This window comes from Lissotriton helveticus, chromosome 8, assembly GCF_964261635.1.
Source record: "Lissotriton helveticus chromosome 8, aLisHel1.1, whole genome shotgun sequence".
Classification (NCBI taxonomy): domain Eukaryota; kingdom Metazoa; phylum Chordata; class Amphibia; order Caudata; family Salamandridae; genus Lissotriton; species Lissotriton helveticus.
The window spans coordinates 55,773,224-55,798,262 of record NC_136069.1 but is presented as its reverse complement, the minus strand read 5'-3'; the positions used below and the strand labels follow the sequence as shown (position 1 = coordinate 55,798,262).

Genomic DNA, 25,039 nt, shown 5'->3' with positions numbered 1-25,039 from the left:
AGGACAACAAAATGCCAACTTTCTAAAAGTGGCAGTTTCAGACTTCTTACCTGATGCCAGTTAAAAGTTATCACTTATTAAATGTAATAAGGTAACCCAAGTCTAACAGATGGTGTTCAGCAAATAGGTTATGCAGATATGTGCCTCCTCTAACTGCAGAGCTCGTCTCCGTTGCAGAGTATGACTGGTTCATCTCCACTGGATAGTGTGACGAAGAGCCTGTCAGTATGACTGGTTCATCTCCACTGGATAGTGTGATTAAGAGCCCATCAATATGATTGGTTCATCTCTACTGGTGAGTGTGACGAAGAGACCATCAATATGATTGGTTTATCTCCACTGGATAGTGGGACGAAGAGCCCATCAATATAATTGGTTAATCTCCACTGGTGAGTGTGACGACAAGTATGACTGGTTCCTCTCCACTGGATAGTGTGACGAAGAGCCCATCAATATGATTAGTTAGTTTATAGCAAAGTGAGTTTTAGTGAGAGATCTAAGAAAAGACAGGTCATATGGCACTGACGAGGGTGAACAAAGTTATTGGATTGATCACAAAAGAATGAGTTGGAAAAATCAGCTTTAGCTATCAGTAATATCTTCCCCTAAATGTCAACAGAGAGGGAACCAGAGGTGGCGGTGTTGTGTTGAAGTTTGCTGGTAAACCTCGTTATGGTTTAAATTGAATTTGGCTTTGGTAAGAAATCTGTTGAAATGTGGAAAGTTTGTATTTTTTGTTTCTTTTTATAAAACTATGTTCCACAAAATGTATTTGATGGTATTTGACAGGGGGTCACCACCCATCTTCCTTAGTGATGTCCACATAAAACAGTTTGAGGCTCTTAGGAACCCCAGCTCTCTTAATTAAACGAGGAGGCTGCTCCAGCATTACATTAGTATCTTTTCAAGACCGCGCATGTGATCTTAAGTAGTCAAAGTGGAAACATGAAGATGGGCGGATGGTATAAGATGACACTGCTACCTTACTTGGCTATTTAAATTGTAGTGACATTGTATTGTAACCGGTTCTAGTTGACCTGGTTTCAGAATACATTGGGTACCTTGTCCCCTAGAGACCTAATATGTACCCTTCCTCATACAAGACCTTCTTTCAGAGTTCACCTGAGGCATGACTTGATAATGTATGGTGATTGCTTCTCTCTTCTCTCCGCAGTGATCCCGGATGCCCTGAGAATCAGCCGGTCGAAGTCTCGTTCCTTGGTGTCCCCCAACATCACGGAGGGGGGAGATTTCCAGTTGCAGTGTTTGGCCTCCTCTGCCTCGGCTGAGCACACACACCTGGCTGTGGCCTGGGAAATCCAGCGGACTGGGGGCGGGGCCTGGCAAGAAGTTCTCTCCCTGAGCCACGAGGGGGCGCTTGAGCCTGGCCCTGAATACGTAGACCGGAGTCGGACCGGTGGTGTCCGCCTGGATAAGACACCCGGTGACGCTTACCGCTTGATGGTCTCCAATGCTCTTCTTGAGGATGGGGGCGAGTACCGCTGCGTGGTGCAGGAATGGGTGCGCGGGGCAGATGGATCCTGGCAGCGGATACAAGAGAAGGAGCTGGAGGTCGCCACGGTGGAAGTCAGCCCTATTGGTGAGTACGTTGCACTGCAGGTGTGTACGCGCGGACGCCTGACCATCATGTTTGTTGTGAGCGCTTGGCCTCCAATGTTGCACTATTTGTTTCTGTTCCTTTGTCACATGACCCTTCCTGAACTCTATTGCAAGGTCACCCTTACTTTGCATGATGGTACTGTCATGTGCATGTGGTTTTTGTGAGGACCCTTCTCTTTCAGTACAGTAACTAGGTTCACTATCCCTGGGCATTCAACTTGGCCTGTGAGCCTCCCTACTATCAATTGGTAATTTATTGGAAACTATGCATATTTTAGTGTAATCAATTACCCAGTACTACCTACTGATGTCCAGAATCATTGCGCTTACCAGATGGACCGGAGTCTCGACGCTACCTACGATTGGCCGATTGACCGCATTCACGTTCTAAAGGGACTGGTGAGTCCCTCTTGGTGGCGGACCCTGGCACTTTTTATTTTTTTAACAAATTAAGCACTTTGCGAGTTACTGCAGAACATGTTTGTTTGTATGTAAAAAGTGCTTTCCCCAGAAGGGCATCTTGGCGCAAGAATAACAGATGAGTATTGTTGGCCAAACTCAATAGTACTCGTTTTGTCCACCTCTGAAGTATGAAAGGCTGCCTTTGAATCTGTGACCATGTGGTTGAACGCGGGTCTCTGCAGTTGTTGCATTAGTCCCCTGAGCCAACAGAAAAGGCTACAAGGTGAGCCCTCTGACTTTGGGGAATCTTCTAGTTTACAAGGCTACTTCGCAACTCAGTAAAACCAAATTCAAATTACCTAGGGGGAGCTGCAGGAGCAAGGGGAGCAGGGCTGTCGTGTCCCAAACCTTGAGTAAGCAGTAGTTGTGTTTAGGTCACAGTTTCACATTGTGAGGCAATGGGGTATATGATATGGTGTGGTTGTGCAACCTCACCGTGTAATACACTTACCAATCTCTTTAGGTGCCGTAGGTTTTATCTGTAAAACCCTCCGCTCAACCCTGGGTAGCTGTGGCACTGAGCAGCAAGTCTTACACAGAGCAAGAAGTATAAAGCATTTAAACAGCACCAAAACAATTGAAGAAGAAATCAACACAGCACTCAAGAAATCCGACACCAATTTGTAAAAATAGACTGTATTTTTATAAGAATTTAGACACTAGAACGAAAAAGATCCACCGGAGGTTTTCCATGATGTTCATTTTACATGCAATAGTAAATCAAAGCAAGTTCACTCTGCTGTGAATGAGCTTAGGCAAATTCAACAAATTTGACACTTTTTCAAGGAAAACTTAGGTGCGTGTCAATGCAGTTGGTTAAAAGTACTTGGGGCAACCAACTGCAGAAGGGAAACAAGCCATTTCCTCGAGAACAACAACACAGAAGAGACAGTCCTTCAGTAGTTCCAGGCACTTTGTCTGCGTTGCAATGGATTTCTATGGAGCGGTCCTGATGCAAGGGATGAAGGGTGCTGAAGATGCTCAAAGTATGCTGTGGGTGCGATGCAGTCAATGGGTTTCTTCCTACATGGTTTCCTCGGTCCATGAAGAGGGTGGGGGGGGGGGGGTTCTGATTGCAGGATCGGTGTCCCACACAGTCCTCTTCGGTTTGGCCAAAATCTAGTCGCTGCTGGACTACCAGTTGCCCATTGTCGCGGTCACAGGCCAATCCTTCCCGAGTCGATCGCTCACCTTCTGAGGGTTCCAGCATCTCTCCGATAGCACTCCTAGGCTCAGCAAACTTGGGTGTGACTCTGTGCATTGGGTTTTGGTCCTCGGTGCTACATGACGTTTGTGGTAAGGGCTTGACAACTTTAGGTTACCAGCTTACCCCAGCCGGCTTCTTCAGCTGTTGTGTCCCTGTGCTGCGAACATTTGGTCAGTCGACTGGCCCATGGACTCTTGGTTGTTTGGGCTCTGGAGACAGCTTATCCTTGAGCAGGATACAACAGGCACAGTTTCTCTCTTCACAGCCACCATGTGCAGCAGGTGCAGTCTTCAGCAGTGCAGCCTCTGTTTGCTGAACCCTTGATGCCTAAGGACAGTACTCCTTCGGCCCTTGTTCCAGGATTGTGTAGTACTGAGGTATACCCTATTTATCGTCATAAAATGCCCTCAGGGTAGGATGCTGTTAGTAGCCAATGGGCCACTAGGTCTCTTCTTCCTGGTGACCGCTTCATGAGAAGTGTTGCATCCGGCCATCCCAAGATGCACCAGTCTGTCCACTCACAACATGGCGAGACCACTCTCACCCAGAGCTCCTTAGCCCACCTGCTCCGGTGACAACTGGCTTCTCCTCTCCTGTCACCAGTGCCAGCCTGTCTGCCTAGACCGGGTGCCCCTCTTCGAAGTGTCATCCATTTGCCCTTCATAGGTGGCTCCTCCTTTGAAGCTCGCCTTTTGGGCTAGCACCCGTGTTGCTTCCTGTAGGAGGGAGGGAACACCTCTCTCTGTCATGCACGCCCCTATTGTGTCCTGTCCTGTGAGTCATTAGCATGTCCCAGCAGCAGCTCTGGAAGCTGTCTGCAGGACAAGCCCTGTGTACATCAGTAAATGGGCACTGGAAACCTTGGGCAACAAAAGTGGGAATTTCTAAAGTTACCCTTTGCCCACCAGTGACCTTAAATTCGATTTAACCATTAAATCGGATTCAATGCACTGGTTCTTTTTTTTTTTTTTTTTTTTTTATATATATTTTTATTAATTATAACACAAGAATAGAAATACAAATATCAGGCATCATTTGGTGGAACATATCATAATATTGAAGGGGAAGATCAGTCTGAGGATACACAACAGTTATAGGCATCTGAAAAACATCGATACAAATTGGAGCTGAGATAAAGCAACACGGTACAGATAGCCTTGGGCAAACATAATCGGATCCTGTCCGTCCAGAATACTGAATATGAGACTCCAACCCTAGACACCCAGATATGAGGATTAAATGATCAGGAGAACGTGCCACATTTCTTGTGAAGAAGGGAAAAGGGAAACAGAAAGGTCATAGAACAAAATAAAGGAAAAATAAGAAACCCCCCCTCAACCCCCCACCCTGCACCCCTGCGGATGGCTACGACCTAACCCCACTAGCAGCGTGCCTGTCGCCCTCTAAACTAACCCCAGGGAAGGGAAAAGATGGAGGAGGAGAAGAATCGTAAAAAGCAAATACACCCCCGGTCTCCCGTACCCCCCCGCCAGAAGCCATCACCCCGAGATAGAATCAAACCGACATAAAGCAAATTTACAAACCAATCAGGGGGGTATAGCAAGGCACCACCCAACTCCCTTCACGTTATAGGTACACTCCCGACATTAAGTCAAGCTATTTTACCGAACCAAAGCCCTCAAGATCATCCCTGGCCAGTACGGTACTTCATAAAAGTCTTTTCCAGTCGAACCACCATCTCAATCGAAAATGCAGGACGATCGTCAAAGTTCACTTCGGTGTTGCAGGATCGGCAAATGGAGAGAAAGTCACGAGTTCCACAAAACGAGCGAAGGAAAGTGTCCAGAGATGTCACGTCTGTCCAACAGTCACTGAGGGATTTGTAACAGCACAGAAGACTGTCCATAGCTGAATGAAGCGGCAGCAGGATCGAGCAGGGAACGCTAGCGACAAACACGGGTTCGCCGACTGTGAATTGAGAATCGGAAAAGCACAGTAAATCCAGGTTATGTCCGGGGACCTCGAACTCAGATGTACATTGCATCGCTGGTATCGCAGGTGGATGAGAACTTAATGGAGAGTCAGAGACCGGTCCCAGGATACCGTCAACTTGCACTCTCAGTGTCCGGAATACGACGGTGAACTGTGAATGGAGCGCCTCAATGGCGGCCATGACGGCCTGCAGCGATGGCGTACCTTCCGTCCGCCCGCCCCATCTCCTCTCGCGAAGAGGCAGAGCTGGATTCGTACCCCGGAGGCCGGCTTCTCCGGGGCAACAGGCCACGCAAATCCAGTGATCACAGTGGGCGCTCCCCGTCTTGTAAGATCGACACCGTCGCCAATAGCGAGGGCCCCGGCCCGTCAACCCCGGGAGGTCAGCAGGGTCTCCGGGCGTCGGACCCCCAGACACGGCAGCCGGCACGATCCGCTTTTATGTTCACGGTGTAGACCGGTCACAATGCCACCATCCGAAAACCAACAGGTTACGAGACACTTGGGGGGACCGGGCTCAGTCCAGGTCCAGCGGCCGTTGTTGATCAACTCCAACCCGGATAGTCTAGAAATCGAGGCCCCGGCTTCCACACGATGTTAGGCCGAGAATGGAAACACGGCGTATCTTCGGAGTCCGATGAGATAAAACCCTCGGGATTACACCTTTAGAAGCAGCAATACTTCATGAACCCGGGAGTCTGGTGCGAATGCAGGATTAAGAGCAGGATATACGAGCTGCTGGCGGAGGTCGGCGGAGCCGGGAGCTTATGCGGCCATCTTGGTTGCTGGCGTAGCTCCTCCTACTGCACTGGTTCTTTTAACCAAACATTACCAACCCCAGTAGTCCAATTCAGAAGGTAGCAGAGCTGGGGTGCCAGCCTGTAACCGTGTACTTGCCAATGGGGCTTCCAGCCTTTCTACAGTAAACAACAATTTAGGGTTTTTACTGCTGGAACATGTAAACGTGCATGTTCCTGTTTTTAACACAGAGCACCCTGCCTTACGGTTTGTGAAGCTTACCTTGGGGGTGACTTAAATATATTCAAAAAGGGAGATGTGGGCTTTGCCATTAGGTTAAATGTCAAAGTTGAGTTAGCAGTTTTAAACTACCCTTCCAGTCTACAGTGGCAGGCTGGGAGCCATGTTTTATCTCGTCTCACTCAGGGTAGCACAACAAGTGCAGCTGTTCATTGGCTGTGTCTGTTTTATTCCTATTTCAAGATGGGAATAAAGAATACAGTTCTGACTACACATGAGTACCTGTTTATTGGAGAGGATGTTGCCTACAGCTAGAGCTGCTGATCTCAAAGCTGGGGAACCGGGTTCGAGTCTCGGCAGGGACGCTCAACATCCTGTGATTTTGAGCAAATCCCTTAATATCCCGTGCCTAACAAAATGAATGTGTCCTTGTGTAACGCAACTGGTGCTGATGTAAAGCACTCCAGATACCTTCGGGTTGAGTTGGTGCTACATAAAACTAAGAAGAAAAAAAAAGAATTCTTCTGATACACCTATGAGATTTTATCTCTCCATGAAAAGTTTGGACATCGTGGTTCTATTTACGGAGTGCTTATCGCACTATTTTTTTTAAAATGTTCATTTGAGATTTGGTTTTCCTTTGGAAGGTAAAACCAGGGAGTGGAGCACCAGTGTTTTGGAACAACTTGGAGTGCGGTGGCATATACATAAACAAAGAGATTCTATCAATGTGTAGTGATTTTATTTTTTATTTTTTGTGGGTGGTGACAATCTAATAAATAAACTCTCTCTTTGGGTGATAAAGATGAGAGCACAATGTGCTTTTTAAAATACCCCTCACACACTAAAAAAATCCAGTAGTGTCATGCTTCATCATTGGGGTCTTCCCGTCCCTCTACGGGGCGGGGCGTGCTACGACCTGACCAACTACGCGGGAGCACTAGTATGGTGACAGGACTATGTGACAGTGCAAGGTGGGTGGTGTCAGTGAAAGTGTAGGGACCTAACGATGTGTGGAAAAAAATTAAAATTAATAATCCTCTGGCTAGTGGAAAAAAACAATTTATTCACTTCCCTAGCTGGGGACGTTAAGAAGGGGGTTTTGAGGTAGAGCTATTTGCTACAACCTGGTCAGTGCGGTGGCATATACCACAACCGTTCCTAGCTAGTTAGACAATTTTGTAAACATGCACCATTTTAACCGCATCGCTGCACCGCAGCGCTAAGGGGGCGGGGCGCCGTATGCTGGTGATGGAACCGCTCCGTCATTAGCCGCGGTTGGGCTGTGCTCATGACGGAGCGGTTCCGTCATGGCCCCGCCCGCTCAATGGAACGCCCAGCGCAGGCGCGGAATCCGCGCCGCGCAGGCGCGGCTGCCGGGCCATGACGGAACCGCTCCGTCATCAGCACAGCGCCACCGCAGCTGATGACGGAGCGGTTCCGTCATCAGCATGGAAGGGGTTAAGAGTCAGAGCACATGCACGGAGTCCTGTTTAGCCGCGCTTGGGGCGTTTCAGAGTCATTACACCAGTATCTAGCAGTCAAAATGGGGGCAAAAAGTTGTGCGTAAACCTGCAAAAAGCTGGTTTCCATACACACACATGTATGAAATTTGCAGTAAACCTACAGCATGTGTTGTAAGGTGTTTTTGCAAAGAGCTGACAAAAAGCAGGGATTCTGGTGGTTGTAATATTGCGGAAGAAAACATGGACATATTTCACCTCTCGTGTGATGTGGTCACATCTCTATGTGGACTGGGACGCCAGCATGTCATGTCAGAGGGGAACTATTTTTGTCTTTCAGCATCCAGTCAGCACTTCCCAGCAGGTAAAGCATATTTACTGACGCCCCTTTGGAAGAGCATGGCTCAGCACCACTTTTGTGTTTTTTCCAAAGGCCACTGCATTTGTTGACTTGTGTGCACGGCTTTAAGTGGGCCGGGTCCCTCCTGGTCTTAGACCCGGCAGTAATTAAACTGAGGTTGAAACAGGTCCCTATATTCATGGCCACTGGAGTTATGCAATTCTGCAGCAGCTGTGTTTTCTGCATTATTATTATTTTACCGCATCTGCCACGTAATACATCATCTGCTGCATTATCTGCAGATATTGGCCCAAAAAATTGTTTATAGCTCATATGGATCAAAAGTTACTAAAATCACAGTTACCTGCGTTGCCGCCCTGTGAAAGGGCCAAAGCAAAGGTTAACTGGTCATCTTTCAATTGCTTATTAGTGTAGTTGGGTGTTGAACTGGCAGTAATGAGATTAAACCTTTGGCCAGACAATTTTAACTTGTGAAAAAAATGACAACTTAATGTAGTGATACTATCCTAAATTGTACCACAATAGATTACATATTTGCGTTTTCTTGCCACATAATTTAGTCAACCCTGCCGCATAATTTGGCCCTATGCCACACAGTTCCAGTGGCACTGCCTATATTGGTTGTATGTTCTTACAACGAACTCCGTTGTAACGCATGCCTTTACCACGCATGCGTTACAACGGAATGGTATTTCCACGCTTATCCTTCTCCACGAATTTTTCCGTGGTGACATCATATGTCGTAAAGAGGAAGCGGAAGTTTATTTCCGTTTCCTCTTATACGACGCTGATTGCCTGCACATCTCGATTTCAGGTTTGTTTTTGTTTGTTTTGAGGGGAGGAAGCCCCCCCACTTTTTTTAATTGTACCCGTTACCACACATGCTTTTACTATGTACCTCGTAGTATACGTATGCGTGGTAAAGGCTTTCGTTGTAACCATGCATGCGTTGTAATGCATGCGTGGTTAAGGTTTTCGTTGAAACGGCCGCGTTGTAGTGGCCGTTTCCCGCCTATATTCATGTCCTTAACCTTGCAAGCAAACTACTGATCAATTTTTGAACATGAACTGTAAAAAAGGTTTGATAATCCCGGTTTCATTTGTTTCATACAATATCTTTCATTCCCTGTGAGTGTTTGCCTTTTCAAGAATATTGTGTTTGTGTTTGGTTTTTTTCGTGCAGCATGTTACTCCTCTAAAGTGTGTACTGTAAACTGAGTTGCCTCTAGATGTCTGTGTGAGTTCAGGTTTTTATGACCGAGAGCTCTGGAGTTGATACTGAAGGCAGTCATCAAAAGTGTTCAGAATACATGCTCATCCAATCCTTGGCCTCTCTGCTGAGCGCCCAGAGCAGTGGTCGAGTATTGTAATTGTGCTGGTAGGTGAAAGTTTGTGAAAGAGGAGCCCAGTTGTCAAAATATTGACAGGGCAAGAGTAAAAGAACATGCAGTACTTAAAGGTGGGTGGGTGCAGTTTGGGGGATGGTGAGGATGTAAGGAAGCATATGAAGAGGAGAGTGGAAAGAAGGTGCTGAAGAGGAAAGGGATGAGGCGCGGGACACACACATGCAGGATTCCAGAAAGATGTGGAGAGAAAAACGGCCCTAAGTGTCGAACGGAGAGAGACTGCCGTGGAAGGTGGCGCAAAGGGAAAAATGGGGGTGATGGAGACACTCCGAAGACCACTGTCACTTGCACCGCAATAGAATGGCCGACTTCTTTGCAGAGAAAGTGATAAATATCTATAATACTTTCCCTAGAGAAGCACGCCAGGCCACTAGCTCCAAAGACACTACATCCACAGTAGTCACAGTTGCAACCCTAGAGGAATTTATACTGCCAGAGCCAGATGTAATAAGGAGACTAGCAAACGGAATCAAATCGGGTTCACCCAGGGACCCAGCACGTCCAGAAATCCTTTTACAAGGAGCAAAATATATTGTACCTTTCATATCCGAACGTATCTCCCGCTCCTTCCAATCGGGAGAAGTTCCCTATGAATGGAAGCAAGCTGTGGTCCGCCCATTAAGAGAAAAAAAACACAAATAGATTATGAGGTACTATAATCTAGGCCCCATCTCGCTCCTACCTTTCTTTGCTAAAATCGCAGGAAAAATAGTTAACACACGGCTCACAAAACACAGCGATAGTAATGACCTACTACACTGCTCACAATCAGGATTCCGTACCGCAGACTCCACTGAAACCGCCCTGCACCTGGCCACAGAAACTCAAGGACAACGGGTGGACGAAGGACACACGGCTGCACTGATCCTGTCGGACCTCAGTGAAGCATTTGATACAGTCTCCCATGGCCGCCTCCTACAGAGATTAGAATCTTGTGGAATCGGGGGTATGGCTCTGAGCTGGATGAAAGGGGTTTCCAGGTTACACAAGACCCTTTCACTTCCAAGAGATCTCCCCTATTACAAGGAGTTCCCCACTGAGCCCCACATTGTTGAACCGATATATGGGGCCCCTTGCTAATATAGTGGAAGTGTATAAATGCAAAAAGAGGGGGTACCAGGAGCGATTATAGGTCCAGTGCCCGTGCTCCTAATGTTGACCGTTTAAACCAAAAAGGGGGGCACTGTTCCAGTTTGAGGAGTGCAAGTCGTCGCCCACTCAATGCAAAGGGGGGGGGAGGAGAAAAGGGGAAGGGAAAAGAGCGAAAAATATAAAGAGAGAGAGATGTAAGTAGTCCTAGGTTTTTGAAGGTTTTTCAAGACCCACTTGTTAGAGGCACAAGCAAGTCTTGTCTCGTACAGAAAACCTGTGCACACACATAAAAATCAAACATATAATATGGCAAATTTTTGAAACTGGAAGAAAAAGCAGTCAATTACTCCGCTGTAGCGGTGTGCTCAATCAATGTTGGCCGATTGCAGGTCTCCTCGGTAAAAGCCTGGTGGTCTGTCCGACCCCGGTAACGGCGTCTTCCTCGTTGACGCCGATGCACATCGTCAACGAGGAAGACGCCGTTACCGGGGTCGGACAGACCACCAGGCTTTTACAGAGGAGCCTTTGATACTTGAAGTCACACAATGAAGATATACATTTTCGTTCATTCAGCACCTGAAGACGTACCCACGTCGGTCCAGACCCTGCAATCGGCCAACATTGATTGAGCACACCGCTACAGCGGAGTAATTGAATTTCTTTCTCCACCCGCCGAACAATCTACAGATACCTTCTCCTCCACCCCTAACCATTTCTCTACTGATGAGGGAAGTTATCCCGAAACCCGAGCCATGTCTCAGGCGATACCCAAAAACCCGGGACATGTATCGGGTCTAGAGATTCATCAGTCCAACAAGTACCGACTTGCACCCACCTGGGTGATCCACTATTGAACTACAAGTACCAGAGTCCCGAGGGGCGATCCGGAGGAGGGGCTAGCGGTGTGCGCTCCATTGCTGTGGTTTCAATCTACAGATACCCTAACCGGGTTGGAATTATCACTGGTTGTGGGGGATTGATTTTTTCGCATCTATTAGGACCTGGCCCTGAAGAGTCGGAGTGTGTTGTACTCCGACGAAACACGTGTCGCTGGCGTTTGTTAGAACGAACATTAAAAAGACGAGATCAACAGGCGCCAACTGCTTTTTCTTCCAGTTTCACAAATTTGCCATATTATATGTTTGATTTTTGTGTGTGCACAGGTTTTCTGTATTTAATGTAGATGTATGTCTTGCACAACATCGTCCAAGGGGTTGTGAGAGTCACCCCTTTCCTGGCGGCACCACATTATTAGGCCTTTGTCAGTGAATTTGCCAGTTATCCAGCGGAGCGCAATCATTCCTTCACACTAAGAACCCTTTCCTTTGGTGTTAAGTCTTGTCTCGTGATGCCCTCACACACCCCAAAGGGTATCATGCTTCATCATCGGGCGTTTTGCTCCTCTTCGGTCCGGCACTGCGATGCCCCACGGGTCCCCCGAAGCGGAGATCTTTTGAGACAAAACGCCGTACGGTGCATGCAGGTGTGTGGAGTGGGTCCTCTTAGAGGGTGGTGTGGTGCGTGCAACGTGAGTTAAAACTGTCTGTTGCCAGAATTGTGGTTTTTAATGAAAGGTACCCTTGACAGAGTAAAAAACCCGAAGGTTAGGGTTGTCCTCCATCGGCTTAAAGAGCCCCAGGTAACTATAATGTAAAAGAGGTCGACATGTTTCGCCCCTGGTCTCAAAGATCCGTGGCGCTTATTCAGGACCGAAAAAACAGGGTGAAGTGTTATGCACGTGAAGAGTGTCGGGGTTAATACCTTGAGCAGGTGTCAGGGGACAATGTACCCTGCAGTCTAGCTGCAAAAAACTATTTAGTTATGGCCTCTCCTGTGCGTCACCTCTAAATATCTGGAGAGTTGCTCCATAGGCTAGAAAAGTAGGATACCTGCACCTTACCAGGAGTTTTACTCGGGTGCTGGCTCTCTCGCACTCCTGCAGGCAGGAGTACAGATGGGGTAGGTGCCACTGTCGCTAGCATAACATGCAGCTAACAAGCATTGGCAAAGCCAGTAGTTCTGGCTTGTTTTAAGTGTGTGTCTACTGTTGTATGTCTGAATGAAATAACAGAAAGCTCACCCCGAAGCACAGAACTACTCGTCGGGTGGTATGCAATGCCAGCGCAGGATTTTAGTTTACATGTTTTAAGCCACCCCCTTAAATTTATAGTTCACGCTCCTTAGAAATGATACCACGTTACTCTTCTCAAGCCACGCCCCTTTTAGAACCCCTCTACTTTTTTCATCCCATTGAATCCTCTGAAGGGAAGAAACGCATGAGGGTTGCAGAGGGCAGCAGGCTGCTGGTGTGTGGGGGTCGGACGGTCATTGGTGAAGGTACATATGGTAGAGGGTAAGGTGGGATGGTATCTCTGTCCAGGAAGGCCGAGGGGCTTTGGGGGGTCTAGCTCCTCTTCAGGAGGGCCATTCCAGGGCTCAAGTCAGGGTACCACGCGGGTGGACGGCGTCCCCCCACTTATTTTACCGGGAGCTCGATAACTGGAGCAAATGGAGCCACACATTCACTCTTTGGCCTCTCTGGGGCGAGACCGGAGCTCACACGGAACGCTTCTCTCGCGCTGGCCTCTCTGATGCAATCGCATCTAAGGGGTGAGCGAGGGGAGGCAATGAGTGTGATGGTGCAAGCCACCTTTCGTGACGTCACTTCTTGTCATGACGTCAGCATCCCCCACTTCTTTTTTTAAGACTTGTGCCCGGGACCATCCACATATGATTTTCTTTGCCAACAAGATGGCTCGGTGTTTTCATAGCTCATTCGCTGACATGGTCAGGCCAGCTCGGACTTTGTGCTTCTCGGCCAATAAACTTGAGTAATTCCTGCCATTTACAGCGCTTAGAAGCGGCAGAAATCATGCACGGGCTGCTATAGTAAAACAGTTTTATTATGCATTGACATATATAGTTGACTTGAACGGCAATGGTGCCAGTATCAGCTGGTGGTTGCAGTGAGAACATGACATACATCCGGCCCTCCTGGCCAGAGCTGGACACCCCTCTCTGGAGGGTAGACTTGTGCATACCGTTTGCCCCTAGGTGATTGGTTATGACTGACCCCACCCAGACCTCTGGTTCATGGCCGCCGGGTACAGAAGCACTGCAGGGGGGCGCACATCAGGAGGTTGTGTCCTCCTCATCCTGTTTTGGGCTTTGCCTTGGCAGTTTTCATTAAATGTTCATTTTAATGTTAGTGTTCAGTGCTTTTGGGACCCTCTAGATGTGCAGCCCCGACTGTGCCGCGCTCCTCCGTGCTGTCTCTGCATTAACTGTTAATAGCCGCCCGGATCCGCCTTTCATCCCCGGATCCGCCTTTCATCCTCCACGCCTGGCTCAGTTCGAGAGGCAGGCCCCATTAGCCGCAGTGAACCCCCGCGCGCTCTCAGAAGTCCTTGAATCCGCCAGGCTGCCTCGGCTCAGATGAAAGCAGCGCTCTGAGCTCCGGGGCAGCTGATTTGAATCTGGAGAGGGGACGCGTTCCGCCTGCTCAGCTCCCTGCCTCCCTCCCCCCTGCAATGACACCCCTTTATCAGGAGCCTCCGCACTCCCGTCGAGGCCGGGGAGATGGCATCCCACCCAGAACCGCCTCTTCATTTGCTTCCGTCTCACGCCTCAAGCGACGAGCGCAGCCTTGATGGCTAAAGACAGACTCCTCAGAGGGGCCCAACAATCACAGACACCGCTCGGCCGCTTTTGGATTATCGCGATAATGAGCTGGAGGCGCTTTGAAGTCTGGAGAAATCGCTTCAACCCCAAGACTGAGTACAAAATGTGCGCTGGCAGCTTTTGATAAGTGGGTTAATCTGTCTGTCACGTGCTACTTTGTTTTACACTTAAAACTGGGGGCTGGCCATTCCCTTACATTACTGAGGGCGTGGCCTGTGTCCCACTGGATTGTATACAGGTTTTATTGATGGGACACGTTCTCTTCATTGTATTGTATTGTAATTGCATTTATATAGCGCTTACTACCCCTGACGAGGCGTCGAAGCACTTTTTCGGCGAGTAGCACGCTACTCCGGGACCCATAGAGGATTAGTGTTGAATTAGTAAAGTGAAACATGCAAGTACATTTTAAGTGGTGGATAGGTTAGTCAGTTATTTGGATTTGGAATGATAGCAGAAGGATAGAGGAGGACAAAGGTTTGTATTTATAGAGCGCTAGTTACCCCTGATTGGGTGTTGAAGCACGCTACTCCGGAAACCCATAAAGGATTAGTGGTGAATTATTATGGTGAAATATGAAAGTAATTTCAGTGGTGGATATTAGTCAGTTATTTGGAGTGAGAAGGATAGCGGAGGGATAAAAGGGGAAGAAAGATTTGCATTCATATAGCACTGGTTACCCCTGATGGATGTTGAAGCGCTTTTCTGGTGAGTAGCACGCCACTCCGGAACCCATAAAGGATTAGTGTTGAAAATTAGTACAGTAAAATATGAAGTAATTTGAGTAGTGGATATGTTATTCAATTATTTGGGTAGAGAAGGGTAGGTGGCGGGAAAGAGGTTTGTATTTATGTAGCGCTTGCTACCCCTGATGGGGATTTGAAGCGCAAGTAGCACGCTACTCTGGAACCCATCAGGATTAGTGTTGAATTAGTATGATGAAACATGAAAGTAATTTTAGTGGTGGATATGTTAGTCGCTTATTTGGATTGAGAAGGGTTGGGAAGGGGTAGAAAAGAGGGCTGTACCGGGTGTTAAAGGCCCTGGACCCGAGTTCACGTTCTAACTGAACCAATTCAGGGCCGGCTTTAGGCATGTGCAAGCGGTGCACCTGCACAGGGCCACCAAACCCCAGGGGCCATCACGCCAATATAGATCCTTAATATATTAATCCTCTGAGGATGGATACATATTTGCGTGGTGGCCCCTGGCAGGGATTTGGCGGCCTCCGGCTCTGTTCCACTTCTAAACACCCTGACCCCGTCCCCTCTTTACTGGCCTGCTCGCTCCGCCCCGCCTGTACCCCCTCTTCCGGGCCCCCTACCTATGCTCCCTGCCCAGGGCCACCATGAGCCTAGAGCCGGCACTGGGACCATAGTTGCAACTAACTTGCGGGGTGTCAACTGCTCTACGGGTTTTTGTATCTGAGCAGGCTGGGCGTCATTTTGTTTGGAGCGAAACAGTAGCGCGCCCAGATGGCGAAGGGACGTCCTTCTTTTATGTAATTGTCTCTTGGTACGTTTCGTTTCTTCTGTTGTTTCTGTGCTGGTGGGGGTTGGCGTGGGTCGGAGGTTCGTGTTGTCTTTCCGTTTTGTCTGTTTGATGCGGGAGGGTTGTCATTTGGGCACAGCTGTGTGTTGTGTACTTTCCTTGTAATTTTGGGGTTAGCCTGTCTTTAAATCTCCCAGTTAGTTACAAATGGATTTTAATGCTGGGGTTGGCTCCAAGCCCTGTACTCTGAGGCACATGGTCGGTCTGTCTGTCTGTGTGTCCTTGTATAAGGACCTGACGTCACGGATAACAGGCTCCCTTCTTTATCCACCTGTGCTCCTTGCTTTATGATATCCAGCTGTGCTCCTCGCCGTGTCATATCCAGCTGTGCTCCTCGCCGTGTCATATCCAGCTGTGCTCCTCGCCGTGTCATATCCAGCTGTGCTCCTCGCCGTGTCATATCCAGCTGTGCTCCTCGCCGTGTCATATCCAGCTGTGCTCCTCGCCGTGTCATATCCAGCTGTGCGCCTCGCCGTGTCATATCCAGCTGTGCGCCTCGCCGTGTCTTATCCAGCTGTGCGCCTCGCCGTATCTTATCCAGCTGTGCGCCTCGCCGTATCTTATCCAGCTGTGCGCCTCGCTGTATCTTATCCAGCTGTGCGCCTCGCTGTATCATATCCAGCTGTGCGCCTCGCTGTATCATATCCAGCTGTGCGCCTCGCTGTATCATATCCAGCTGTGCTCCTCGCTCTATCATATCCAGCTGTGCTCCTCGCTCTATCATATCCAGCTGTGCTCCCTGCTATATCATATCCAGCTGTATCATATCCAGCTGTGCTCCTCCCTGTATTTTAGCCAGCTGTGGTCCCTGCTGTATTATATCCAGCTGTGGTCCCTGCTGTATTATATCCAGCTGTGGTCCCTGCTGTATTATATCCAGCTGTGCTCCTCGCTGTATCATATCCAGCTGTGCTCCTCGCTCTATCATATCCAGCTGTGCTCCCTGCTATATCATATCCAGCTGTATCATATCCAGCTGTGCTCCTCCCTGTATTTTAGCCAGCTGTGGTCCCTGCTGTATTATATCCAGCTGTGGTCCCTGCTGTATTATATCCAGCTGTGGTCCCTGCTGTATTATATCCAGCTGTGCTCCTCGCTGTATCATATCCAGCTGTGCTCCTCGCTCTATCATATCCAGCTGTATCATATCCAGCTGTGCTCCTCCCTGTATTTTAGCCAGCTGTGCTCCCTAAAGGATATCCAGCTGTGGTCCCTGCTGTATTATATCCAGCTGTGGTCCCTGCTGTATTATATCCAGCTGTGGTCCTCGCTGTTGTGCACCTCGCTGTATCATATCCAGCTGTGCTCCTCGCTCTATCATATCCAGCTGTGCTCCTCGTTCTATCATATCCAGCTGTGCTCCCTGCTATATCATATCCAGCTGTATCATATCCAGCTGTGCTCCTCCCTGTATTTTAGCCAGCTGTGCTCCCTAAAGGATATCCAGCTGTGGTCCCTGCTGTATTATATCCAGCTGTGGTCCCTGCTGTATTATATCCAGCTGTGGTCCCTGCTGTATTATATCCAGCTGTGGTCCCTGCTGTATTATATCCAGCTGTGGTCCCTGCTGTATTATATCCAGCTGTGGTCCCTGCTGTATTATATCCAGCTGTGGTCCCTGCTGTATTATATCCAGCTGTGGTCCCTGCTGTATTATATCCAGCTGTGGTCCCTGCTCTATTATATCCAGCTATGGTCCCTGCTCTATTATATCCAGCTGTGCTCCCTGCTCTATTATATCCAGCTGTGCTCCTTGCTGTTGTGGTCCTCGCTGTATCATATCCAGCTCTGCATCATATCCAGCTCTGCTCCTCGCTGTATCATATCCAGCTGTGCTCCTCGCTGTATCATATCCAGCTGTGCTCCTCGCTGTATCATATCCAGCTGTGCTCCTCGCTGTATCATATCCAGCTGTGCTCCTCGCTGTATCATATCCAGCTCTGCTCCTCGCTGTATCATATCCAGATGTGCTCCTCACTGTATCATATCCAGCTGTGCTCCTCGTATCATATCCAGCTGTGCTCCTCGTATCATATCCAGCTGTGCTCCCTCCTCTATCATATCCAGCTGTGCTCCTCGCTGTTGTGCTCCTCGCTGCATCCTATCCAGCTGTGCTCCTCGCTGTATCCTATCCAGCTGTGCTCCTTGCTGTTGTGCTCCTCCCTGTATCATATCCAGCTGTGCTTCCTAAAGGATATCCAGCTGTGCTCCCTGCTGTATCCTATCCAGCTGTGCTCCTCGCTGTATCCTATCCAGCTGTGCTCCTCGCTGTATCCTATCCAGCTGTGCTCCCTGCTGTATTATATCCAGCTGTGCTCCTTGCTGTTGTGCTCCTCCCTGTATTATAGCCAGCGGTGCCCCCTAAAGGATATCCAGCTGTGCTCCCTGCTGTAGTATATCCAACTGTCATATCCAGCTGTGCTCCCAGCTGTCATATCCAGCTGTGCTCCCAGCTGTCATATCCAGCTGTGCTCCCAGCTGTCATATCCAGCTGTGCTCCTCGCTGTTGTGCTCCTCGCTGTATCCTATCCAGCGTTGCTCCTCGCTGTATCCTATCCAGCTGTGCTCCCTGCTGTATTATATCCAGCTGTGCTCCTTGCTGTTGTGCTCCTCGCTGTATCATATCCAGCTGTGCTCCCTGCTGTCATATATCCAGCTGTGCTCCCTGCTGTCATATATCCAGCTGTGCTCCCTGCTGTAGTATATCCAGCTGTGCTCCCTGCTGTAGTATATCCAGCTCATATCCAGCTGTGCTCCCAGCTGTCATATCCAGCTGTGCTCCCAGCTGTCATATCCAGCTGTGCTCCCAGCTGTCATATCCAGCTGTGCTCCCAGCTGTCATATCCAGCTGTGCTCCCAGCTGTCATATCCAGCTGTGCTCCCAGCTGTCATATCCAGCTGTGCTCCCAGCTGTCATATCCATCTGTGCTCCCAGCTGTCATATCCAGCTGTGCTCCCAGCTGTCATATCCAGCTGTGCTCCCAGCTGTCATATCCAGCTGTGCTCCCAGCTGTCATATCCAACTGTGCTCCCAGCTGTCATATCCAGCTGTGCTCCCAGCTGTCATATCCAGCTGTCTCGCTGTCTCCTATCCAGCTTGCTCCTTGCTGTCTCCTATCCAGCTGTGCTCCTCGCTGTCTCCTATCCAGCTGTGCTCCTCGCTGTCTCCTATCCAGCTGCGCTCCTCGCTGTCTCCTATCCAGCTGCGCTCCTCGCTGTCTCCTATCCAGCTGCGCTCCTCGCTGTCTCCTATCCAGCTGCGCTCCTCGCTGTCTCCTATCCAGCTGTGCTACTCGCTGTCTCCTATCCAGCTGTGCTCCTCGCTGTCTCCTATCCAGCTGTGCTCCTCGCTGTCTCCTATCCAGCTGTGCTCCTCGCTGTATCCTATCCAGCTGTGCTCCTCGCTGTATCCTATCCAGCTGTGCTCCTCGCTGTATCCTATCCAGCTGTGCTCCTCGCTGTATCCTATCCAGCTGTGCTCCCTGCTGTATCCTATCCAGCTGTGCTCCCTGCTGTATTATATCCAGCTGTGCTCCTTGCTGTTGTGCTCCTCCCTGTATCATATCCAGCTGTGCTCCCTGCTGTCATATCCAGCTGTGCTCCTTGCTGTCATATCCAGCTGTGCTCCTTGCTGTAGTATATTCAGCTGTGCTCCTTGCTGTAGTATATTCAGCTCTGCTCCTTGATCTAGGATATTCAGCTCTGCTCCCTGTAGTCTACACAGCTTCTCTCCCTGTAATATATCCAGCTGCGCTCCTTGCTGTGTTCTATCCAGCTGCGCTCCTTGCTGTGTTCTATCCAGCTGCGCTCCTTGCTGTGTTCTATCCAGCTGCGCTCCTTGCTGTGTTCTATCCAGCTGCGCTCCTTGCTGTGTTCTATCCAGCTGCGCTCCTTGCTGTGTTATATCCAGCTGCGCTCCTTGCTGTGTTATATCCAGCTGCGCTCCTCGCTGTGTTATATCCAGCTGCGCTCCTCGCTGTTATATCCAGCTGCGCTCCTCGCTGTTATATCCAGCTACGCTCCTTGCTGTTATATCCAGCTACGCTCCTTGCTGTTATATCCAGCTGCGCTCCTCGCTGTTATATCCAGCTGCGCTCCTCGCTGTGTTATATCCAGCTGCGCTCCTTGCTGTGTTATATCCAGCTGCGCTCCTCGCTGTTATATCCAACTGTGCTCCTTGTAGGATATCCAGCTGTGCTCCTCGCTGGATTGTATCCAGCTGTGCTCCTCGCTGGATTGTATCCAGCTGTGCTCCTCGCTGGATTGTATCCAGCTGTGCTCCTCGCTGGATTGTATCCAGCTGTGCTCCTCGCTGGATTGTATCCAGCTGTGCTCCTCGCTGGATTGTATCCAGCTGTGCTCCTCGCTGGATTGTATCCAGCTGGGCTCCTCGCTGGATTGTATCCAGCTGGGCTCCTCGCTGGATTGTATCCAGCTGGGCTCCTCGCTGGATTGTATCTAGCTGGGCTCCTTGCTGGATTGTATCCAGCTGTCCACTTTCTTGTAGGATAACTGGCTGTGGTATTGTAGGATATCTAGTAGTCTCTTTGCTGTAGGGTATCTAACTGTATTCCTCATTTTGATATCCAGTCGCAGTCCTTATATAGGGTTCCAGGCTCACTCCGTTCCTTCTTTGAGGGCATCGAGTCTGTGCTCTTTGTTGGTGGGTAAGCAGCTTTCTACCTTGCTTGAATGATACCTGACTCTCTTTCCTGTTGTAATTTACCCTACTCTCGTTGTTGTAGGATAGTTTGATGCGTTCCTTATTGTAGAATACATTGCTACATGCCTTGTATATTAGCTCATTCTGCTTCACGTTGTAGGATATTCATTGTGTTTACTGATCTTATTCCTTGCGCGATCCCTGGCGCCCCCCCCTTGTTGTACGATCCCTGGCGGCCCCCCCTTGTTGTGCGATCCCTGGCGGCCCCCCCTTGTTGTGCGATCCCTGGCGGCCCCCCCTTGTTGTGCGATCCCTGGCGGCCCCCCCTTGTTGTGCGATCCCTGGCGGCCCCCCCTTGTTGTGCGATCCCTGGCGGCCCCCCCTTGTTGTGCGATCCCTGGCGGCCCCCCCTTGTTGTGCGATCCCTGGCGGCCCCCCCTTGTTGTGCGATCCCTGGCGGCCCCCCCTTGTTGTGCGATCCCTGGCGGCCCCCCCTTGTTGTGCGATCCCTGGCGGCCCCCCCTTGTTGTGCGATCCCTGGCGGCCCCCCCTTGTTGTGCGATCCCTGGCGGCCCCCCCTTGTTGTGCGATCCCTGGCGGCCCCCCCCTTGTTGTGCGATCCCTGGCGGCCCCCCCCTTGTTGTGCGATCCCTGGCGGCCCCCCCTTGTTGTGCGATCCCTGGCGGCCCCCCTTGTTGTGCGATACCTGGCAGCCCCCCTTGTTGTGAGATATCTGGCGGCCCCCCCTTGTTGTGCGATCCCTGGCGGCCCCCCCCTTGTTGTGCGATCCCTGGCGGCCCCCCCTTGTTGTGCGATCCCTGGCGGCCCCCCTTGTTGTGCGATGTTGTGCGATACCTGGCAGCCCCCCTTGTTGTGCGATGTTGTGCGATACCTGGCGGCCCCCTTGTTGTGCGATACCTGGCGGCCCCCCTTGTTGTGCGATACCTGGCGGCCCCCCTTGTTGTGCGATACCTGGCGGCCCCCCTTGTTGTGCGATACCTGGCGGCCCCCCTTGTTGTGCGATACCTGGCGGCCCCCCTTGTTGTGCGATGTTGTGAGATATCTGGCGGCCCCCCTTGTTGTGCGATATCTGGCGGCCCCCCTTGTTGTGCGATGTTGTGCGATCCCTGGCGGCCCCCCTTGTTGTGCGATCCCTGGCGGCCCCCCTTGTTTTGCGATCCCTGGCGGCCCCTCTTGTTGTGCGATCCCTGGCGGCCCCCCTTGTTGTGCGATCCCTGGCGGCCCCCCTTGTGCGATCTCTGGCGGCCCCCCCCCTTGTTGTGCGATCCCTGGCGGCCCCCCCTGTTGTTGTGCGATCCCTGGCGGGGCCCCCCCCCGTTGTTGAAGGCATTGCTGAGTTGCCCCCTTCTGTTTCCCATGGCCCCTGAATAGCTTTCCATTTGCTACGCATGAAATAAAGAAGCCGGTGGTCACAGCTGCGCACAAGAGACCCTCCTGCAGTAAGAGAAACTCGTTAAAGAATATAGTGCTTACAGACTGAAGAAGACGTTCCGTGTAACAACCGAAGTAAAATGGTAGTCTTCATGGAAGGGTACTAAGGAGGGACTAACAAGCCTAATAACAAATCAGAAGCCAGCATTTAAGATGGACAATGATATAAGCCAATGACAAATATGGGTGGAGAGGGGGCGGGGATTCGAGTGCATACTCCAATACAGCATGGCTCGCAGAACACGCGCTGCCTAGGCTCGACCTAAAAAGTGCATTTGACGTTTTCTTTCAGGATTCAGAGTTGTGAACCTTCTGGGTTTTCTGTTCCATATGTGACAAACCTCAACTGAGAACTCTGCCAGGTATTCTTAAGGTCTTGTGCTGACTCTAGGGTTGACTGTTGATTCTTGACAGGCGGGAACCATGACCCCTTTTGAAGGCTGGGATGGGTAGCTTGGGGTGGATTATGGTGAAACTTGTTCCTGAATGATCATGGAAGAGGAAGAGGAAGTAGCTAACCTGGCTGATGAGGTGTGATGCCCCAAAACCTGTTGCAGGATGTTTGTTTCCGGTCCAGGGAGGACATGGCTTGGCAGTTCGAGCTGGGCTGTTCCCATGAGGCACAGGGTCAGACTGATTTGCATATGGCCATGCCTGAACTGGGGTGGCAGAGTGGGCTAAAGAATGATGATGGATTCAACCCAGATCTGTGACTGGGGGTGAGTGTCTGAAAAGTTTCAGCGCTCCGTTTATCATCTCCTTGTGTTTGCTTTGCTTGAATTATTAACCACTAGCCGGAAGCCTTAGTACCATTTTAAAAATGTTTACAAATCTGAATGCAAATTAAGGGACTGAAGATTTGTGCCTGATCTTTTAGCAGTCTGGTGAGGCTTGATTCTAGTGGGGCATCTGCATTGACCAAGTGACATAAGAAACTCAAGATCTCTTCAAGGAAGGTGCAGAAAAAAGGAGGGACTAGAGCTGTTTCTCCCAAAGAGTAAAGAGGCAACTCTGCTTCCAAGGCAACCCCCTTATATGATGGAGAGCTCATGCCTTGTACTCAGAATTGTATTAAAACAAGTGGTTTCCATTACTTGTGGGATACATGTGTGAGCCCCCTTTTGAAACCTACCTGGCTAAGCTTTTGTAGGAAGCCTTGTTCCTCCCTGTTTTGTAGGGTAACTGTTCGGCCTGGACGGAGCTCGCGGAGTTCTGACCAAAAAAACTCTGCGGCACTGCGCGGAGTTCCGCAAGCGGCGGAGTGCTTTTTGTCATGCCGTTTGCCTTGATTTTCAGCGTCCGGTGCTGTCCTGCGCTGTAAAATCAGCACGAACTGCACCATGCGCAGCACGAGGGCGCTGCTAATTTTCTTGCCACTCATGTAGGTTTTCTACCCAAGCTGCAGCTTCCTCAATGCAAACGGAAGGTTTCTCAACGTTTCTCTGTACCTGGCTATGGGATTCTGAGCTCTGTACCTGGCTATAGGATCCCCAGCTCTGTACCTGGCTATAGGATACCATCTCTGTACCTGGCTATAGGATCCACATCTCTGTACCTGGTTATAGGATCCCCATCTCTGTACCTGGCTATAGGATACCCATCTCTGTACCTGGCTATAGGATACCATCTCTGTACCTGGCTATAGGATCCCCATCTCTGTACCTGGCTATAGGATACCCATCTCTGTACCTGGCTATAGGATACCATCTCTGTACCTGGCTATAGGATCCACATCTCTGTACCTGGTTATAGGATCCCCATCTCTGTACCTGGCTATAGGATACCATCTCTGTACCTGGTTATAGGATCCCCATCTCTGTACCTGGCTATAGGATACCCATCACTGTACCTGGCTATAGGATACCCATCTCTGTACCTGGCTATAGGATCCCCATCTCTGTACCTGGCTATAGGATACCATCTCTGTACCTGGTTATAGGATCCCCATCTCTGTACCTGGCTATAGGATACCATCTCTGTACCTGGTTATAGGATCCCCATCTCTGTACCTGGCTATAGGATACCCATCACTGTACCTGGCTATAGGATCCCCATCTCTGTACCTGGCTATAGGATACCATCTCTGTACCTGGTTATAGGATCCCCATCTCTGTACCTGGCTATAGGATCCCCATCTCTGTACCTGGCTATAGGATACCATCTCTGTACCTGGTTATAGGATCCCCATCTCTGTACCTGGCTATAGGATACCCATCACTGTACCTGGCTATAGGATCCCCATCTCTGTACCTGGCTATAGGATCCCCATCTCTGTACCTGGCTATAGGATACCATCTCTGTACCTGGTTATAGGATCCCCATCTCTGTACCTGGCTATAGGATACCCATCACTGTACCTGGCTATAGGATACCCATCTCTGTACCTGGCTATAGGATCCCCATCTCTGTACCTGGCTATAGGATACCATCTCTGTACCTGGTTATAGGATCCCCATCTCTGTACCTGGCTATAGGATACCCATCACTGTACCTGGCTATAGGATACCCATCTCTGTACCTGGCTATAGGATACCATCTCTGTACCTGGTTATAGGATCCCCATCTCTGTACCTGGCTATAGGATACCCATCACTGTACCTGGCTATAGGATACCCATCTCTGTACCTGGCTATAGGATACCCATCTCTGTACCTGGCTATAGGATCCCCATCTCTGTACCTGGCTATAGGATACCATCTCTGTACCTGGCTATAGGATACCATCTCTGTACCTGGCTATAGGATACCCATCTCTGTACCTGGTTATAGGATCCCCATCTCTGTACCTGGCTATAGGATACCATCTCTGTACCTGGTTATAGGATCCCCATCTCTGTACCTGGCTATAGGATACCCATCACTGTACCTGGCTATAGGATACCCATCTCTGTACCTGGCTATAGGATCCCCATCTCTGTACCTGGCTATAGGATACCATCTCTGTACCTGGCTATAGGATACCATCTCTGTACCTGGCTATAGGATACCATCTCTGTACCTGGTTATAGGATCCCCATCTCTGTACCTGGCTATAGGATACCCATCACTGTACCTGGCTATAGGATACCCATCACTGTACCTGGCTATAGGATCCCCATCTCTGTACCTGGCTATAGGATACCATCTCTGTACCTGGCTATAGGATACCATC

General features: G+C 49.8%; 1 protein-coding gene across 1 annotated transcript in view; it reads left to right on the top strand.

The window, feature by feature from the left end:
* Positions 1–25,039, top strand: part of PTGFRN (prostaglandin F2 receptor inhibitor) — a 443,807-nt gene that overhangs the window by 148,175 nt on the left and 270,593 nt on the right. The window contains exon 3 of the mRNA XM_078656608.1: positions 1,175–1,600. Within this exon, the coding sequence (XP_078512734.1) occupies positions 1,175–1,600 (426 nt within the window). The remainder of the gene's footprint in view (positions 1–1,174; positions 1,601–25,039) is intronic.